The sequence below is a fragment of the Phaenicophaeus curvirostris genome, chromosome 5 (assembly GCF_032191515.1).
Source record: "Phaenicophaeus curvirostris isolate KB17595 chromosome 5, BPBGC_Pcur_1.0, whole genome shotgun sequence".
Classification (NCBI taxonomy): domain Eukaryota; kingdom Metazoa; phylum Chordata; class Aves; order Cuculiformes; family Cuculidae; genus Phaenicophaeus; species Phaenicophaeus curvirostris.
In genome coordinates this window covers 21,713,742-21,734,556 of record NC_091396.1, presented here as the reverse complement: position 1 = coordinate 21,734,556, position 20,815 = coordinate 21,713,742, and the positions used below count along the sequence as shown (strand labels likewise).

General features: G+C 43.2%; 2 protein-coding genes across 2 annotated transcripts in view; one reads left to right on the top strand and one right to left on the bottom strand.

The window, feature by feature from the left end:
- RTF1 (RTF1 homolog, Paf1/RNA polymerase II complex component) overlaps positions 1-11,201 on the bottom strand; it is a 31,101-nt gene extending 19,900 nt beyond the window's left edge. The window contains exons 1-2 of the mRNA XM_069857905.1: positions 11,018-11,201; positions 7,991-8,101 (exon numbers count right to left, since the gene is read on the bottom strand). Of these exons, the coding sequence (XP_069714006.1) occupies positions 7,991-8,101; positions 11,018-11,095 (189 nt within the window). The 5' untranslated portion in view covers positions 11,096-11,201. The remainder of the gene's footprint in view (positions 1-7,990; positions 8,102-11,017) is intronic.
- Positions 11,202-11,476: 275 nt separating this feature from the next.
- On the top strand, positions 11,477-20,143 carry NDUFAF1 (NADH:ubiquinone oxidoreductase complex assembly factor 1). The gene is made up of 5 exons (XM_069857922.1): positions 11,477-11,583; positions 13,312-13,937; positions 15,717-15,902; positions 17,073-17,147; positions 19,681-20,143. Exons 2-5 carry the CDS (start codon positions 13,428-13,430, stop codon positions 19,819-19,821), a joined length of 912 nt encoding a protein of 303 aa, XP_069714023.1. The 5' UTR covers positions 11,477-11,583; positions 13,312-13,427; the 3' UTR covers positions 19,822-20,143.
- The last annotated feature ends 672 nt before the right edge of the window (positions 20,144-20,815 follow it).

Here is a 20,815-nt window from a genome sequence, read left to right as displayed (position 1 = left end):
CAAGTTTTCATTTTACTTTTCTCTTACCATCATTATCATCAATTAATTTAGACCGCAGTTTCCAAGCAAAGGGTTTACACCACCACCCATGCACAGGTAGCAACTTTAAATCCAAGTCCCAGGAGAAGAACCAGTATTTTCCTTACAGTGTGATCTCCTATCAGAATTTTTGCATTGTTTCAAACACATCGGTGAAGCCAGAAAGCAACAGAACCAGTAAGGGCTGCCTATTATTTCAAGGCTTTTCAATACTTCACTACCTCTCCTAGAAATTTTTCAGGCACAAAATAGTTTCTAAATATTTATATATTTATACTGGCATCCTCTTCATACCTATATATTACTCATCTTCCATGCATATCCCTATCTGTTCAAGCATGCAGTCTACTGAAAAATATAGTCCTAAATTCAAATGAGCAAATACTTTTGTATAATGGAGATCTTGTACTCAAGACTACACTTAACGGGAGAAAAAAAGAAAAATCTTTTAATTTGACCTCAGGTGCACACACACTTCAGGCTCCTCACCCATTCACCCCTTCCCAGGGGATGAATCAAGTCCACCTCTAAAGGCAGTAACCATCCCATCAAATCAGATGACTACTTCTGCCTGATTGGACATCATCTTCAGAGAACCCTGGTGTTCAAATACTCCCGACTGAGTAGTTAGAAGCTACTACCTGATCTACTTAGGTGTTTAGAATTTCCTAGGTTTTGATTACTCTCACATCCAGCCTTGTAGCTCTCGTATCACCAACTGCTACACCAGTTTCTTTAAGCAGCTGTGTATTCAAAAGTATCTGTCAAAGGCCAGGCAAAAGTTTTCTTTTCTGAAGTAAAAGTACAGCTACCTAGTGATGAGCCTCTGACCTGCAACCCACACTCTACCAGGTTACCCCAGTCTGTTATGTCCCTGGTTATATACTCCTGGTTAAAGATGCCCACATAAATTGGTTAAGAATCAGCTTGTACTCTGCCTGAATCTGCTCAAACCTCAATGTTAAGGAATCACCTCTTAAGCATCATAGAACAGTGCATTTTTGCTATGAGTTCAAGAGCTCACCTACTGCCAGCATACCAGTGAGTTTCTCACACAACAGTGAGAAAATGAAACTGACCACGTAGCTGGGAGGAGCAGGACCCTCTGCACCAGGGATTGCCTCCTTCCAAGAGCTCTGCCACTTCTTTTCAATGTTCTAACACTGAATTATACCTTGCGTCAGTATGCTGTACAGCAAGGAAGAACCACAGAGCACACCACAGTACACACCACAGTTATACCAAGACCCTGAGAAGTCACGTTGAGATGGAAGAAGGTAACATCAGATAAAAACAGCAGGGCTTCTGCTGTTAATGAAATGCTTAATAGCTGTAGATACATGCAGTACAGATCACTGTTCTAAGACTCACTAATAAGCAGAATTGTGGAGAGAACCTGAGCCCAGGAAGATGGGACTGAAGAGGAAGCTGCACAACAACTCTTGAACAGAAGAGTAACTAAAAAAATCTGCCCCAACGCAGAAAATTTTGCTTTGGTTTCTATTTCATCCTGGAGATTCCACTTTGTTTCATTTTTGTTTATGGAGGTGAACTCCACACCTTTCAAGTCACAATAACTGGTTGCCACCTTCCAGTTTCAGCGCTGACACAAAGTCAAATTCTTCATAATCCAACTCGGATGCTTCAGGGCTTATTCAGCTACCCCAATCTCTCATGAACACCCAAGCGTTCTTGGTACCACTACAGGACAAGACAAGGATTCAAGGAATTCTTACGGAAAAATAAATCAGCAAAACCAGTCAGTGCGAGGCTCTCTTGGGCTCACAGATTGCTCTGCAGGCTCAGGAACCACCAGTTGTCATTTGGACATTGAATTACCACTCTGCATTGTTCAGAGAGACTAGCCAACACCAAGTTTCTCCTTACAGCAGAGGAAGACATAACAGAGATTAGCAGGGGTGGTGGGGCCACAATACTGAAAAGCCATGAGCTGCCTGGCAACCTGCAGTCCAAACCGGAGTCTTGAGCTCCTTCCTCACACTCTAACACACCAGTGGAGATCAGAACAGCAACAAAATTTTTGCATGTAACATCAAGTACAAATGCACACACTGTTATACTCAGAAGCATGTTTGCTCTGTTTCCCTTAACTCTGTGCATCTCAAACAACCACCATATTTTCTAAAATCTCTCCTTGTATTGCAGCTTCTCCAAGTCCCCCCTTCCACGTTCCAGTCAGGTAGAGCCAGTCAATACTTTGCACACACTTTCCATCACTTTGATGCCTCCTCTAAACAGCACCTCTATTCACTGCTGCCTCCTCAGCCTCCCTCTGGAACCCTCCATGGTTCCAGACACAGCAAATTAATAAACCCATGCAGAAGTGTTTGTAACATGGTTTTACGCTTACTGTTTAGCATTATCAAACAACAGAGCCTTATAGTTCGACTCACAGGAACTAGCTAGAAGAGCATTTCATTTTTTCCTCTTGCTTCAAAGGTTAACCGTGCTAACAGCTTGCACATTTCCTCCAAGAAATGGTTGGACTCGATCTTAAAGGTCTTTTCCAACCTAAATGGTTCTATGATTCTACGAAGTCCAAGTTAAGCCACAGTATCACAGTGCCAATAACAAAAAAAAAAAAAAAGACAAATACATTAGGAATCAGACAGATTCAGAAGTCAACTTCTACAAAAAGTAACTACACAAAATGATTGAAGCAAACCATTTATAGCTCAGCAAAGCTGGAACATATTTCCACCAGGGAGATGAAATGAGATCAGGGAGAGAAAAATAAAAATAATGACGGGGAAAAAAAAGTGAGCTCCAGGAGTATAGAATGCAGAAGAACTGTTTTAAGCCTGCTGCTCAGAAAGTCACTACTTTCTTCTATTTACACAGTAGTGAAATTCATTATAAACTGAGATTTTATTCTGCAAACAGATAGTCCACCTGCTATTTTTTTGTCCTCCTCACATCAAACTGGACAAAGATGAACTACCAAGGTTTCCAGCCTGTCCTTGCCATATCCTTCCCTCCTGGATATGGCTTTTCTATTCAAAAGGTAAATGACAAGCCAGAACATCAAAGCAAAACAGGTCCCTTACCAATGTGCTCCTTTCCTAGGCCAGATAAACTTGCAAGCTATGACAACATGACAGCTTAAGAGCGCCAATGTATACAAGGTTAGACCAGTTCACAAAGCTTCCACCTATTCTCCTCCATTCATACAAGGAAAACAAAAGGCAGACCTCCAGGCAAGGCATAAAACTGCAGTTTAAATCTACCTGAAGATGACAGCAGGCAGCCCAAGTATGAAGACAAGGCAGTATTTATTGTCCTCAAGAGTTTCTCGAAACAAGGTCCAGGTATTGAAAAACAGCAAGAATAGTGACAACATTGAGATGGCAGATACCAAACACCAGTGAAGAAGCACTCTACATAACCAAGACAAACTTGAGGATGCTACTGACTGTGAAAACCCGCAATGTTTTATGTAGGAAGCCTGTTACAAAGACCTGGAGATGGCAGTATCCATAACACACTTGGTCAACAAGTGCCTTGCGTGGCTCCAGGATCACCAGCCAGCAAGCATCATGAGATCTAATAAAGGCCTAATGACTTCTCTAGGTATCAGATAATTCCTTATGACTGAATCGTTGCCCCCTGGATACAAAGGAAAAGTTCACTCACTAAAAAAAAATAAAAAAATAAAAGGAACATATTTAATTCAAGTACATCCACAGGTCTGTTTCTGGAGAAACCTGCTCTGCTTCAGAACTCGTGCAGACCCTCATACCACATAAATCAAGACAGAACCACAGAATGGTTTGAGTTGGAAGAGACCTTAAAGACCATCCAGTTCCAAATCCCCTGCCATGGGGCAGGGACATGTCCCACTAGATCAGGCTGCCCAAGGCCCCATCCAATCTGGCCTTGAACACCTCCAGGGATGGGGCACCCACAACTTCCCTGGGCAACCTCTGCCAGTGCCTCACTCTTCTCATCATAAAGAAACTCCTCCTTATATCTAGTCTAAATCTGCCCCTCTCCAGTTTATAGCCATTGCCCCCAGTCCTGTCACTACAAGCCTTTGTAAATAGCCCCTCTCCAGCTTTCTTGAAGCCCCTTCAGGTACTTGAAGTTTGCTATAAGGTCTTCTCAGAGCCTCCTCTTCTCCAGGCTGAACAACACCAACTCTCTCATCCTGTCCTCCTATGGGAGGTGCTCCAGCCCTCTGATCATCTTCGTAGCCCTCCTCTGGACCTGTCCCAGAATTTATCCCAATGCTATTTTTGCAATTTAAACAAGCTACTTGCAGATCAAATTTTATACCTATTTTGTCCACAGCTGCTTCAAATCACTTCTTCTGACACTAACCTCCATACAACTAGCCTGCACTAGTCAGATTTGCACTCGTGCTTTGTTTGGTGCGAGGGAAGTAATAGCACCTTTTCTCCTTATGAAAACTCTACTATTGCATCCATTAACAGCTCAAAGAAATTGTCTCAAAGAAAAGTCAAAGTTACAAAGCACCCAGCCTAAGATTAAACCACAGCCCATTTCAAATTTCCTAAGCTTGAAAAAAACTGTATGGCAAAGGCCTCACAGGGCTGAAGAACCCACTCATTCTTCAAGGTCTAATTAAGCAGTATTACAAAATAAAAGCACACAGGAAAAGATGACATTTAGCATCATAATCTCTACACATCCCCAAAAGACACCCCTAAAACAGAAGGAACACATGCATTTTCTTTTGATCTGTCATTTACCAGAGTGCTCTAATATGAAGTGCAATAAGTAGATCCAAACTTTTAAGTCATTTCCTCATAATAGGAGCATAAAGTCTCCTACACCGACTGTTGAGACCGATTTCCTCACCAGCTGCTCCTTCTCTGTCCCACAGCTCTTGACAAGATCTAAAGCTATGCTGTTTCTTATTCAATCTGCAAACATGCAAATAAAGGCATAAACCTCACTAAACTCCAGACTAGCACCAAGCATTCATGATATAGCTTTTCTTGCCCTGGAAGTATCTTCTGCTATTGCCCTAGAGCCATTAACAGGAACAATCAAACCACTCACACCAAAAGAATGAGTGCAGAAGGACGTACAGACTTACACCAGCGCTGCTAATAACAAACCTTTCAAGAGAAACAAACAGCAGCTTCTACATCATTGTGGCTTTCTGTCTTGTCTATGCTGATGTTAGCGAAGCTGCCACGGAAATCATCCAGGCTTCACTATGCAACAAAAAGAATTCTCTTACTGTAAGCAATGATGGCAAGATAAAAGAAAGAGCAAGAACCCAGAATTAACCTACTGCAACTGAGGAACACCATCCATGTGTTCAATAAGCAATGAGGGTACCTTGTGGGCACATAAAATTCTAGCACATTAACCCAAACAGTAACTTGGCAAACACCAAACTAGCTACATGCAGCAGGCTCACAACAGTTTGGGACGGTGAGCTCTTCAGTAGTCATGGCCACATGCTACTCTACAGATAAAGGAACTTGTCTGCCTCCACATCCACTTCTGGCTTAATATATTTCTATGTGAAGATAGTCCTTCTAATTGCAAAGCCACTGCAATTTAGCAGTTCTCTGAACAATGGTTCATTCAATTCAGTCCCACATGTTTCACAGACCCACCAGAAGAAGGTTCAGAGCATCCCTCCCATTTCATTGCCTGCAACTCACCTTCAGTCCCTTGGCTAGGCAATTTGATTCAGACCACAAGAGTCATCAAAGCACTACAGAACCCAGCATCCACACCACAAACACCTGAGGTGGCTAAGAGCTTTCAAAGAAGCCGTTCTCACAGAGACACACAAAAATGTAACATTACAGATCTACTGAAAACCCTTGGGCACCATTGTACAGGCATGGCACGATTTCTACATACTGTTATTCTACAATTCCAAAATGCACTTTCTCTTCCCTATGCCCTACAAACTTTCTTCCCTTTAAAACACGCAGAACACAGAGTCAGCCTCTGAAGCAGAGACTTGGGCTCCTTTCCTCTACATGCAACATAACAACAATCCTGAAATGTTTAGTATTTGCCAGGAACCGCAAAGGATACCTGGAAACAAACAGGTATGATCAAGCACGTTTGCCCAAGGCAACAATTTCCATGCTTTTGCTTCCAGGTCCTCATCTTGCAGGAAGTCCAGTAACACAATTTCAACTTCTAGAGCCCCTCTCCCAAGCCGTAAGATTGAGTAAACTTCAAACCAACCACAAGAACATCTATTACAACCACTGTTGCTCAGCAGGAGTAACGTAGTCAAGCCGACGGACACACACAACCGAATGACAGGCAGAAGGAGAACTGTCATAACCCAGCCTGTCTCTCCCTGCTGCAACAAGCAGCAGTTCAGAATGCGTATTTCAGGCACAGGAATAGAAGCAAACGTCCTAATTACCTCTTCCTGCATGGAGGTCAGAAAGAACAGAGTATCAATTAGAAAGCACAGATCAGAGTACCCAATACACATGGTGCAACAGAGATACTGCTGCATCTGCAAGGTCTGTGCAAATCCATGAAGAGACACATCGTCATAGTCTACATATAATGGATAGGTAGACCTTACTCGTAGTTACACAAGCTAAAAAATAATTCAAATGATTTTACTTACTCCATCAGTTTTCAGAGATAAACACAGAACAGAGGATTTTATCTTCAAAGTGCTCTCCACACTTAAGCCTACTTTTCCAGAAAAGTTGGTCTCCGCACAGCTTAGAAGATGCGTGCCAACAGATCTGAATATACACAGTGACAGATTGAGTGGTCACCCAATAACAAACTTAATATATCAAGTCCATTCACAATTTTCTCTCTCCTGATGTTTAAGATACATTAGACACAAGAGTACTTTTTTTTTTCAAAGAAAACGATTGATTGAAGCAATTCCAAAAATGCCTCAGAGAAGATTAAATGACACATTCTTTACATTTCTTGGAAGAACTCTGCTACAATACCAAATGCTTAATAGCTAATAGTTTATCATCACCCTACCCTATTGGTCTTCACATTGTTACAACAAATAATCCACCCCAATAACACAGAAGAAATATCCACCCTAAATAGCTGTTAAATTTTTAAAAATAGGTGGAATAAATTACCTCACTACACTGCGCAGAAAAGCTTAAAAAAGACATCTGTAATCCTTCAAGAAAAGTGTTTTTATTCAAATACCTATATGACCTGTTTGCCAGTTTCTCTGTTTTAATAAGTCTATTTCAATTTTCATTTATAGATGAAAGCACAGACTTCCAACTAGCTCTAGAAAGTAGTATTAAGAACAAATAATAAGAACAGATCTATCAGATGAGCACCACTATAGAAGGAATTGACAAAACCCTAGAACAAAGTAACGTTCAACTTCTTTGCCTCCTTGTCTTCAAAAATTCCAACAAAAACACAGTTTCATGTTCAAATGACCCTAACAAGCCAGTTCACAGCAGAGTTCTTTGACAATCAAAGTAGCTAAATAGAACAGTTTCACCACCTGTAAAATAGTACCAACTGCCCTGACTCTCTTCTGTCAGAAAGCTCTCTTGTAAAGGTGAAAACCTCTCTCCCCTAATTCTAGCATTAGCAACTTCACTGCTACTTCAAGCATTACACAGGACAAACACTAGTTTTAAGCAGGCAGATCACCAGACCATTCAGACCACATGAGCATGGGATTAAACAGGCAGACTTCCATAGACATTCAAACTACTTTGGATACAGTTACAATTCAAAGCATATTAATTAAAAGAAAAAAAGTAGTATTTGCAGTACACATCCCCTGCGCTTAATGGGCCTCCATCAGTTCCACTGATGGCCAGTCCCATTTTATAGTCAGTAGGCTAAATTTACTGTATATGTATATAGTATATGTATACTATGTATATGTATAGTATAGATATAAATCCAATTTCATGGTTTAGGTACAATCAGACAAATAACTCACTGCAATTCCACATGGCAAACTCACCTCATCATCACTGTCTGATGTCTCAGAGTCTGAAGATGCTGTAGGTTTGCTCACAGGTGGCTCCTTTTCTTCAGAATCACTGCGTTTCCGTTTGGCCAGTGACAAGAGCTCCTGGTGTGAGAAAACACACATTTATTTTTAAATGTCATAATTAGTTTTACAAATCCAGGTCAGCACGCGCACAACTTTTCTATGATATCTGAGCATATCCTAGTAACATGACTAAGGGTCAGAGACTTTCAGAAATTTGTCTTATGCACACACAACTTCAATACAATCGGATGCTCCAAAGGATTTTCAGGATAACAAGCTACAACTTCTTTATTAGTATAAACAACATAAGACAAACTACTTTCAGAGTCATGTCCAGGTCTGTTTTATTTGGGTTGGGTAATAATCAAAACCATCCTAACTACACTGTGTAGCATTAACACAAAGAGCCAAATACTACTAGAGAGAAGCACTTTCTTCTAAACAAGAGATGTTTGCAACTACATACTTTAAAAGGGAAAGACTTTAGGCATCACCACAGTGTCGTGTCTGATATTTAGTCAGCCTGTTCAGTTCTTTTTCATTGTCCTTACAACACCACAGAATGCACTTAAAGCCTGGGACAGACACAAAGTGGGCATCAAGCTCGAAGTCTGTGAAACTAAGTAGAGCTGCTCTCCTCCAAAGGAAGCAATTTTCAAAGGCAACCAGCACAAAGAACTAAATGGCTCTTAAATAATCTCATCATCTGCTGTTCGTAGCTTGTTCATATGATAGAAGTAGCAGTACAAAACAAGCATTTCCGAAGCTGCATTACTGTCTTTGTAGTCCACAACACATAATTTATTCTTAAAAACATTGCTCTGGGGCTGATAAACCTTACTGTGAATAGAAATACACTCATACCAACTTCTGCAGTCTTGGGAAGTCAATACAAGACTGGTATGCATTAGTTTCACAACTGGAAGATTATCTCCACAGAAAACAATTTAGTACCTCAAATGAGAACATAAACACTGCAGAAAGTGATGGCCTAGGCTAATTACCAACAAAGCAACCTCCCATCAGTAATGGCATTTCACAAACCTTTCTCTGAAGAAGGCATGCAACATCAACAGAAAACATTTGTACAATTAACACTTCTCTTCAGAAAGTTCCTGATGTTTCCTACAATCTTTTCTAGAATTCCTCTCTCACGACTGTCTCTAAGTAGTCCTTCGACCCAGATGACCACCCTGGATGATATCTTGGCACATTTACCATTACTTTTATTCCAAGCAATTTTTTCTTCTTTCTTCCTACCCTTGTTCTGTTTTCCAAAATATCATATTAGAAAGGCTCCTACTCCTTTGATTCAACAAGCTTAAACTGCAAAGAGAAGCTGTCAAATATTTCACCTGCAGGGGCCTTAATGGGTAGAGCCTCCTCCTCAAATCACACCACAAAAATGTTGCTTCCCTGCTACCTATTCTTCATCCTTATACAGATACATATCTCTGCTGTTACAGGTGCTACAAACAGCTCAGCGAAGAAGGAAGCACCTAAAGCAGTGTAGGTACAGATGCATGCTTCCAGCGAGAAATAGAACAGATGCTGAACCACGCAGTTATCCCTACCATTATCGCTCTGATTGCCTAAACTATGCCAGAGCTAGTCCAACTCCATCTATTTTCAAACTGGGAAGAAACCACCAAACCAATGTACTAATGGTGAGATGCTGGCAGCTCTAAAGGCTCTAGAGGCATGCAAGATCAATAACATAAGGGCACCCTCTGCTCCTGTACATTTGTCTACCTGGGCCCCTAATTCAATTTTTCTGAAGCTCCAAAACTATTTCTGAGTGTTTGGGAAGGCTTTTTACTGCACATAGCAAGAGCCTCTATATTAAAAATCCTAAAGGTCCAGCACATAAACTACATCAGACATGCAGGCTGCAGCACATTTAACCAGCCAAACTTTTCCCACATAAGGTGCAACACACTTCACCTGTAACATCTTCCATTTACCGCCTAAATCACATCATCAACATGTGCTACACCAAGAGGTCAGCCTGTGAAAACAGCCCTTTCCAAGGAGGGAGACACTTCCCTTGCAGCCCTGACGTGGTTAAACCTACACTGACCACAGCACCTGACCCCAGGAGATGATAAATAAATCAGAATCACAGAATAGTTTGGGTTGGAAGAGACCCTAAAGACCATCCAGTTCCAATCCCCTTGACACGGGCAGGGACATCCCACTAGATCAGGCTGCCCAGGGCCCCATCCAACCCGGCCTTGAACATCTCCAAGGATGGGGCATCTCCAGCCTCCCTGGGCAATCTGGGCCAGTGCCTCACCATTCTCATCGTGAAGAAATTCCTCCTTATGCCTAGTCTAAATCTGCCCCTCGCCAGTTTACACCCATTACCTCTAGGCCTATTACTACAGGCCTGTAAGAAGTCCCTCCGCAGCTTTCCTGAAGCCCCTTCAGACACTGGAAGGTTGCTATAAGGTCTCCTCGGAGCCTTCTCTTCTCCAGGCTGAACAACCCCAACTCTCAGCCTCAGATGCTGCAGCCCTCTGATCATCCTTGCAGCCCTCTTCCGCACCCACCCCAACAGCTCCTTATGTTGAAGATTCCAGAACTGGACACAACACTCCAGGTTTGGTCCCACAGGAGAGGGGCAGAGGGGCAGCATCCCCTCCCTCGCCCTGCCAGCCACGCCGCTCTGGTCGCAGCGCAGGACCCGGCCGGCCCCGGGCTGCGGGCGCCACCGCCGGACCCCTGAACGCCTCCCCCGCTTCCACCCACGGGCTCCGGACTCCACGCGGTTTCCCACGCGCGGGGCTCCCCCGGGAGCACGAGGAGGGAGCCCTGAGCGGCCGCCACCCCCGCCGCGGGGCTCTGCCCTGCTCGAAAGCCGCGCGGAGAAGCCGACCCCCCGCGCCCCCATCCCGCGGGCCCCGCCGGGGTTCGGCCCCTGCGCCTCCGGGGGCGGCGGCGCCGAGCGGGCCGGGCTCCCTCCAGGCCCCGCGCCCGGGCCGCGCCGCGCACCTGGTCCAGGTTCTCCTCGCTCCCGCTATCCTCCGTGTCGGAGTCGATGAGAACGCGGCCTTTCCGCTTCTTCACCATGGCGGAGCCGGCTGCCCGCGCCCCGGCGGCGGCGGCGGCGCGGCGCTCACAGCGGCCCGGCCCGGCCTGCCCCGCGCCGCCCGCCCGCCCGGGACACAAAGGGCACCGCGCGTGCGCAGCGCGCCCGGACGGGGGGCGGGGGCGGGGCGGGGGCGGGGCCGGCGCAGGGGGCGGGGCCGGCGCACGGAGCGCAGAGCGGCGGGATCTGCAGCGGGGGGCGGGGTCAAGGCGGGGGGCGGGGCCAACACGCAGGCGGGGGGAGCGGGCCGGGGCGGTGGGCGGGGGCAAGGCGGGGGCGGTGTCGATGTGGGCGTGAGGGGGCGGGGCCGAAGGCGGAAGCGGCGGCGTCAGGGGCCGCGAGGGCGGCAGGTCGCGGGGCCGGGAGGGGCCGTTCTCATACCTCACCCCTGGGCCCGGTGGGGAGCGGTGCGGGTGTCAAGCCGGCGACACGCGGCGCGGGGACGGAGCCCGCGCACCGGGGAAATGCGGTATGGCTCCTACTTCTCTTTTGGGGCTGGGGGGCTGCGGGAACGGCCCGGGCGCCGCTCTTGTGGTGGGGCTTCCCCCTCTCCCAAGGGGGACCAGCCCCCCCTTTTCCCCCCACCCTCCCAAGGGGGACCTTCCCCCCCTCCCCCCCCTCCCCCCCCGCCCCCCCACCCCTCCCCAGGGGGACCTTCCCCCCCCACCCCTCCCAAGGGGGACCTTCCCCCTCTTTCCCCCCTCTCTCCCCCCTCTCTCCCAAGGCAGGCCTTCCCCCCCTTCCCCCCCTCCTCTCCCAAGGGGGAGCTTCCCCTCCGGTGGCAGCTTTCCTCCCCTCCCTCCCTCCCTCCGAAGGGACGGTGGTGAACAGGCTGCCCAAGAAAGTGATGAAGTCAATATCCCTGGAGGTTGTTAAAAAGAGCGCGTGGATGTGTTGCCTCAGGACAAGGTTTCAGTGGTCAAGTTGGCATTGTGGTGTTGGTGGTTGCACTTGGTGATCTTAGAGTTCTTTTCCAAGCTTAATGATTCTATGAATCTAAGGTGTTTAGCGAATGCCGTCTCTGTAGCTGTTTACAGATGCAGACTGGTTTCTGACAGGAAAAGAGTAAAACAAGCATATTGGCTCTTATTGCAGGAGAAAGAGGGAAAGAAGGTATTTGAAACAGGGAGGATATGGAAAAGGAAAGGGCGGTCCCGCTGTGGCTCCATGAGAGTTTGTAGCTGAGAATTATGTGGGGCTTCCAGGGTCAGAAGACTGTGGGTGAGAGGGACAGGGGAATGAGTAGTTTCACGTTTAAATTCAATTCTGAGAGAGATTGAATGAGCTAGATGGTCCGGCATGGCCCTTCTGTAATTTGTTTAGACTGACTCCCTTCTTACTCTCAGAGAGGCTCAACTGATTTGACATAATTTTAGGACTTATTCTGTGGCAAAATGAAATAGAACAAAAAAGTGAAGCCCCAAAACCAGGCAACTAGTCTGTGTAATCTTATGAGTCAGAGATAATAGCCTCTGTAGGGCATTACATTTCAGGCTCTCCCTTGTGAATTAGAGAACAACAGTGTGGCACAGCTCTTCCTATGAGCAATGATGCAGAGAGAAGCAAAGGAAAGATTTTTCAGATTTTTTTCCAAAACTTTATTAAAAAACCCTATTGAACTGTGGAAATTCTTTGGTCCAAACTTGTCTGTAACCCTAAGATGCGTTCAAGGGGGCAAGGGGCTGGATGACTTCTAGCAGAAGGGTGCAGTATTGCTGTTGTAGGACATAGTATGTGAAAAGTCTTGTCGTATGTGACTGTCAGCTGAGACTTGTCATGGTCCATGTGGCAGCAAGGGTCTACCTGTGTGAACTGGTGTTTTTCTTGCAGGGTTCCTATAGATGGCATCTTTTTGGAATGTTCTTCTTGAGGTTGCTTTTGCTGATGTTACATATAATACCTAAAGTTGCTTACAGTGAAAGGGATGAACAGGAATTGTTTTGGTTTGTTTTTCTATTTTCAACTTCATTTGAAGTATTTTACTTATTTTTTCTTAATTGCACAGGTATTTCATGTCACAGGGGGAATGCATTGGGCTGAAGTCATGATGTAAGCTGTAAGTCTGAGGAGGTGTAATACTGGATGTTACTCCTTTTTCCAATGGCTTAGATTTCCAGTTAACAACTTTTCTAGAAATCAAATACGTTTACAAGCATCTTACATGTATTTTTTTTTAATCTTTTTTCTTTCATTAAAGGTGGAGGTAAACTACGATAACTAGAGTAAGATAGCTCTGGATACTGGTTTTGCTGTGAAATTGATTTCAAACCCATTAATCGCCTCACTGGAAGTGAATTCCTTAAGTTTACCAACATGGTTTTGACTATGATGTTGCTGAACAGCCCTTACTTATGTGGAAGATGCTGCAGGCACAAAGTTTTGCACCCCTTACTTGGACCTCTCCTCAGCCATTCCCTGTCAAAATTGTATAGCAGCTATAGAAGGCCAGGGTCACAGCCTGAGAAAAAATCGTCTTGGAAAAAAGTTGATCTCAGTTTTAAGAAGAGCATTGAGGTCTTAAAGACTCAGCTGAGCATGCTGAAGAAGGAGACCAAAGATCATTTAACAGGACCTGATGGCCATTTATTAAGTCATTACCTGTTGGAACAGACAAGGGTGTTGTGGGAGTTTCGGAGCCAAGAAGATTTAAATAAATGGGTTATTTCCTCTGACGTAGAGATTGGAGGCAAAAGTGAAGTTTACCTCAAATTGGGTAGGAATAACCAGGCTGCTCTGCTGTATGGAAACCTCAATACAGAAGTACCCCGTGATGGGGAGACAAAATACAGTGGATATTGTAGTATGAGAGCTAAACCACTAGTGGTAAGTACAGCTCTGTGTTTGCAGAGCTTCTGTTATTTAATCAGAGAGCATTTTGGTGTAATCCCAGCGACAAGTGGGCTGTTGTCTACTGTGGTTGAAACCAATTGCTTCCAGGCATAATAGGTGCTCCTTTATGGATGTAATTGCTGCTGTATCCTTTGTCCTGGAAGGAACTTTTTCTTGGATTTTCTTTTCCTTTGTTAGAAAAAGAATAATATATGTTTGATCGTTTACTTGTAATTTGCAATAGGACACACGCTCATTAAAACAGCTCTGTTTGCAGTCTCTTTGCAAATGAAGGATCTGTAATGAACCTTTGTATCCAAAGGCATTATGATTAAAATTAAAATTAAGGTATCTCTCTAAATTTGAAGTTAATGAAACATGTCAGAAGGGCAAATTTTCTGGGTTTTAACTTTGCTTATTCATAAAACTTGGTTTAGGTGAATGAGCTCATCATTTTTTTAACAGGAACAGAAAATAATGCTATGAAATGTACTTCTCAAAGGTCTGACTCTGAGCATACATCAGAAAAACAAATCTTTGCTAGCTCAGAACTGAGCTAAACAGAGCCAGATATGGATGTGCCTATTACTGACACTATTCTATTGTTTGTGACTTGGAGCAATTACACAGGTAAAATCTTTTCTGGGCCAGAAACTTGGAGAACAGAGAATATGAGCAAGCAGCATCAATGGGCAATGAGAGGCAGATGAACGCTAAAATGGTGACACCACGTCAGGGAATGGAACAGTAGGTTAGGTGTCACCTCACTTAAATTCCCAAGACTGCTGCTAACTAGTGCAAATGTGACTCAAACTTTCACCTCCTAATTCTGAAGTAGTGGCATGTATCAGTTCATCTTTATAAAGCAGTGTGAAATCAGAAGGTGAAAATAAATACAAAGGCTTTTATTTATTTACGTAGAAAGGCTCAAAACTGGCAAAACCATAAAACCAAGCAGCCACAGGCCTTATATTAGTGTGTTGATGGTGTATTCAACCTATTACCTCTAGGATGAATTGGTAGGACAGTTGATGGGAGTAGTGCTGTATGATAAAAGGGAAACTTCTAACATTTTGGTGCTAATTTTGACTTGGTTTAAGCAATTCTGGGCAAGAATAGCCCTGCTCCCCGTCACTCCAAGTGACTCACTGTAACTCCCTGAAGGCTCTTGGATCTGCCAATATGTAAATCACAGCACTGGGATTTTTAAGGTCTTCAGAAGAAAAGTGCAGTTGAGCATTAGGTGTGCTCGCAATCCCTACCATTACATGCAGTTAATGACAAAAAGCAGTGAGAAACAATAAATGCTTCCAGTGCTTATCTTGGCCTTCAATAAAGGAAGTTATCACAGGGAATAAATTATCCCACATCTTCAATTTCTTTTAATTACTTCTGAGTAATCTAGTACCGACCACAGGTTATTAAACTTGATGAACTACGTAACCACTTATCCATCACTATAGGGTTTGTATGCTTGCCTCGTAGGGCTTCTGGTCCTAGAAAGGAGATCTGATTTCTTATAGTTACACGATTGTAGTTCATAATTAAAGCATGAGTCCTTAGATTGGTGATACTGCAATTTGTGGGCTCTAACACAGAGCCAAAGGAAATTCAGTGAGGCATGATGAAAGTGTCATCCAGTTTTCCCTGTATCACAGTAGATATCATTTGACATAGTAATGAGGGCAGTGAAGAAAGCAATAGTGTGCTGTTTTTCATAACAGAGTTTCCCTTTATTAAGGAGGAATAATTTTGTTTATTAATAACTTTTAGGGATCTTTTGCTAGGAAGAAATATTATGACTGGTCTAACTTCAACAGTCTGTATTTACGTGTCCGTGGAGATGGCAGACCTTGGATGGTAAACATATATACAGACCCTTACTTCTCTCATCAAAAGGATGACCTCTACAACTATTTCATGTTCACCCGAGGAGGCCCATACTGGGAGGAAATAAAGGTGAGCTAATGTGTGTGTCTGTCAAGACTGTCTTGGGGTCCAGGCTGTAGCTCTGTGGAAGGGGAATTCTTTCAGCAGTCACTGTTGCTGTCCATTCAATGTTTCTGTTATGTATGCTCATACAACAGACACCTGCCTTTGGCTTGAGAGTTCCCAAAACAGTAAATCACGGGATTGTAGGAGGGCACGCTGCATCAGCTGTGTTAAAACTGTGATCCACCATATGCTCGCCTAAATATCTGCTGTTAGCGGTTACTGTAGCAAAAGAACACATACAGTGGTTGAAGCTTAGCAGGTGTTGCCAGGAGCGTTCCCTGATAACCGTTTTCTCCGTCATACAGAGGCAGAAGTTGGTGTAGCATTTATACCCCTCAACAGGATTTGCTTAACCTGCACCCTCACTGGAGTCAGTCAGAGACTCGGAGATGTGGTTTGTCTTTTCTGGCCTTTGAATCTGAGACACAAAATAATATTTGTAAGAAGTGGGAATTTTGACTCTTTTTCTGATGAAACTTGGGGAGCTTTTGTAATTTGCTGATGACATTAAGGAGGTTTGCACATCGTTATGAATTGGAGTTGAGCACTTTGTAATAGTGTTGCCCACTGTTTCACAGATGAGGAGTCAGGGGGATAAAAATCAGGGTGTTGTTGCTGGCTTGCATGTTTCCTTTCACCCACGTGAGCCAATGCTCCTGTTTCCCCTCCTCTTTCTTCCTCCCACTGCATTCAAAGTAACTTTTACAGTATTCTGAGCTGCCTTGCTAGAGTACCAGCGTCTCAATATGATGTTTGCACTATGAAATGCACAGCTCGGGGAGGGATGCTGTCGATATATATGCATGCTAGACTTTTCATTAATTTCTATTTTATGCTGACATGGTACTGGAAGGAGATATTCTAGATGTAAACAGCCACCTTCTGTGCTTTGTCCTCTCATTGTGTCCTAACAGGGTAACAGTCTTCCACAACAGCTACAAATGGCTGCTACAGAGCAGCATGGGACTGGTGCAGGCTCTGAGCGGTCAAAGGGTTAATATGGCCCATTTCTCTGTGCCTGTTCTATGTCCCCAGCCTGTTCAAAGGTTACTGAGGCAGGGGTTTTAATTTAATGCCACCGGTACATAGAATAAAAACTTAAAGTCTGGTTTGGTTTGGTTTTGTTTCTGTCAGATTCCATTCTCCAAATTCTTTCTCTCCAGTCGGGGAAGAGTCCAGGATGACCAGCATCCTCTCTGGTTAGACAAGGTAAGTTTTCTAAAGGCTTTATCTGTCTGAAATATCCTTCAAGATTATATTGTCATTATATAGGTGATTTACAAATCCTTTAATGTTTGTGAATTTGAAGGGCCTCTTCTTATAATGTACTTTCCTTGTGTTCTGGCCTTTGTCTTTAAATTATGCTACTTTGTGTTAGCAGTGCAAGTTTACTTCAGAGTAGCTCAAAAATAAGATATCTGAATAACCAAGCAACAGCTCACAACTTCCTTAGCTTAAAAAAATAAATGAATAAATAAATAATGTGGAGGGGAATGATCAAAGTGACCAAAACCTAAAGTGCCTAAAGCTGGCACAGTACTGCCATAAATTTTAACAGTAAAAGTAAGTATCATAAACTTCCTTCCTGACAGAAGACTATTATATAGTGAGATTTTATTTGAGGATATACTGTTTCAGTGACTTCGATAGTAAGCAGCAAAACAATGCATTTGAAGGCTCTTTTTTAGGTTTTTTTTCAGGCTCTGAAAGTGTCAAGTAAATGTAGCGACTTTAATTTTGTTTCTAAAAATAGGTAGACTAATTCATGGAAGGAGGCGTGTTGTAAAAAGTTGCTTCTCTATCTTTTTTTTCAATTTCAGTGACCCTCCTGTACATAAGGGAGGGCAGCTTAACATCCAGTGACTGCCAACAGGAAAACAAACATTAGAAATACATATCGTGAGAAAATAAAAAGCCCATTATTTGAATAAGTGTTAGGCATCTGAAATGTTGCTTTCAGTTCCCAATTTCCTTAATTAAAAAAAAAATTAGGAAAAATTTGAAAGCAATTCAGTGACAGACAGTGTGAAAGCATTCCGTTTTAAAGCAAAGCTGAGTCTGTAGAAAGCAAGTATGAATGATATGAAGAAGGTGCCCAATTACAAGAAAAAATATACTTTATGGAAGAAAGTTGTTACATCTAGATAAGCGAGCTTTTTCTTGGTTATCTAGATACATAAAAAGCCTGTGTTTAAATACAGACACTGAAGACTATCAGGTTTGGAATATACAGTAATTCAAAATGGTGAATGAAAACATAAAATTGTATGTGGGGTGTTTAAAAATGTTTACCAGGAGTCAGAGGGACAAAACACTATTTCATCTAAGCATCCTCCACTTGATTTTCATTCCTTGTTATCTTATGCTTAGTATTTCACAGTAAAAATTATGCACTTGCCAATAATGTGAGGTGTAATTTTACAAATTCAATTTAAAGAAACCTAAAAATAGGGGAAGCAGTGTGAAGGCAGTTAAAGATATCTTTATAAAATTGTTTGGTCCCTCAGGATACTACTATATGTTTTCCCACGCACCAAGAAAGGCATTGTTAAACAGGAGTAAAAAGGCAGGAAAGAGCCGATGTACCCAGGCCTTGCAAAGGAATAGATTATAGAGCAGAGAGCTTAGGAGACTCCCGTAGTCATCTGTAAGGCTAATGAACCAGAAAGATGGAGCTCTGAAAGCTCTCTGGACTCCACAGACCAAGGGGCTGATTGTAGAGCTTTCCTCTGGGGAAGAGACAGCATTTCAAAAATTAGAATGATCTGAGAGGAGTGTCGATACATTTAATTTCCTTTAGCTTTGTTCTGTTATTTATTTAGCATACGTTTACAATATGTATTTAGCTTCAGCCTACAATTAAACTTTATCCTAGGCATATTTTCCTGCATGTACTATAGTCCTTTAAATCACGGATACAGCTCAGACCTGTGTTTCTAGCAGGGCCCAGGAACAGCTGGAGCTTGATCAGCTGCCAGCCACTTGGCGTGCTTGAGTACTGCTAACATTGGAGACTCTGCAAGGTGGTTGGTTACATGTAGGAGCTGAGAGCAGTTTCAGGCAAGCCCCAGGCTGGTTGGAAATATGCCTGAGCCACACATTTCTATGGCATTTATTAGTTAGAATAATTTAAAAAAATAAAAAAAATAGGAGTAGTGGTGGGGGAAAACATAAGGGGAAGGGTATGAGAAATGGTCTCACATTGAAGAACATTAGTCTGGAAACAGCAGCTAAGCACCTTGTCTTAATATAAAACTCAGTAATGTTTGAGGCATTTTAAGATGTCTGGCTTGGTATTCTTTCACCCTATGCCAGTGTATGATTTGATTTAGAATGCAAGTTTCCTGCCATCCTCAATTAAATTGTGTTCCCTGCTCACATAAGAATTATGACAGGCTTTATGACAATGTGCCTGTATGCCCAGTCATGATCAAACTGGTGCTACACAAAAACCTTGAAGGATAAAAATTGCAGTGCTGTCTTAGGCTCAGACTGTTAAGAGGGTTGAAAAGAGGTTCAACACAGTGGTAGAAAGGCAGAGGGGAAGCAGTTTCCCACTGGGGTCTGTATTCAAAATGTGGTAGTGAAGCGTTCCAAGCCTGAAGAAGTAATGCTGCACCTCAGGCAAAGGTGTGGACAGCCATTAATTTATGGTTTTTTGTAAAACATGGAAGTGACTGATACAAATTTATTTGATTGTAACCTTGTAAACACTGGTCTAATGCATGTATCTTTTCATTAGGTTAGTACTCTTGGATTCACCATTGGAGATAAAGTAGATGGTCCATTCCAGCTGGAGATTGATTTTATTGGCTTGCTAAATGACAGAGCTCATACAGAAGAATTTGCCTATGAAATGTATGAAAAGAACCCTCGGGTCTAAATGAGACTGGTGTCCTTTGGGACATTGTTCAGATGCTTGGTTTAATTTCATAAAACAGTTGTTAACACGGGGCTTATGACGACTTGAAGATTCTATGTAAAAATTAAAGAGATCAGTCCCTGAAGTGCTGACTGTAGTAATCTGACTAGAGTGACACCGGTGGCATCTTACAGCTGCCAAATACAGAATCCTGGAGAGACGGTACATACAGGACTGGAACAGCCAGAGGAGGGTTGTATTGCATTCTTACAAAGTAGTAACTGTGGACAGGGTAAGTTTTGGCTTCTGCCCTGACCTTTACAGAAATAAAAGTATTTCATGAGCTTGTCATTCTTTTTTTATACAATAATTCTATTTGCTACTTTATACGGTCTCTAAAAAGTTCTAACACACTCACAGCCACTAACTTTCAACTGGATAAAGTATGATGAGAGTTAATGCCCTGAGGAATGGTGCTGAAGTGTGACTCAGCTGCTGAAATTTACCAAGAGCAGCACCACTACTGGAAAAGGCAGAAGTATTTCGACCTTTAGCTTTCACATCTCTGAATAACTAAAAAAATAAAAAGCTGCCGCTGTCAGGGCTGAAGTAGTAGCTCTGCCAAGGGCTTGGCTTTTAGTCTTACGGGGGGAATCCCCATCACTTTCTGCTCCCCTGAGGCCACCCAGCTCAGTTTGAGTCACACCATTACAGGGTAGATCAGGTCACGCTTTTCCAATGGCTGGAACTGGCTTAGCTCAGCTGTTTTGTAGAGTAACAGAACTTAAACACCTCCCTTTCTCAGATAAGCTGGGATTTTGGTAATTTGAGTAATTTTCAGCTGTAACAAACTTAGTCTAATCAAAGCAGTGCCCTCACCTGCAGTGACTTAGTTTAAGCATACTTAACAATTATTAAATGTACCTATATTTTACATGGAAAGTACCACCAAAAAGCAAGCTGGAGCAGTGTCTAATGCTGTCGTTTTCCTCTTACACACAAGTAAATAGCTTAA

Excerpts from the sequence above, each read along its gene's own strand:
- NDUFAF1 (XM_069857922.1), top strand. The coding sequence starts at position 13,428 with ATGGTTTTGACTATGATGTTGCTGAACAGCCCTTACTTATGTGGAAGA. Across the intron at positions 13,938-15,716 it reads TGAGAGCTAAACCACTAGTG|GGATCTTTTGCTAGGAAGAA; the intron begins GTAAGTACAGCT and ends AATAACTTTTAG. Across the intron at positions 15,903-17,072 it reads CATACTGGGAGGAAATAAAG|ATTCCATTCTCCAAATTCTT; the intron begins GTGAGCTAATGT and ends TGTTTCTGTCAG.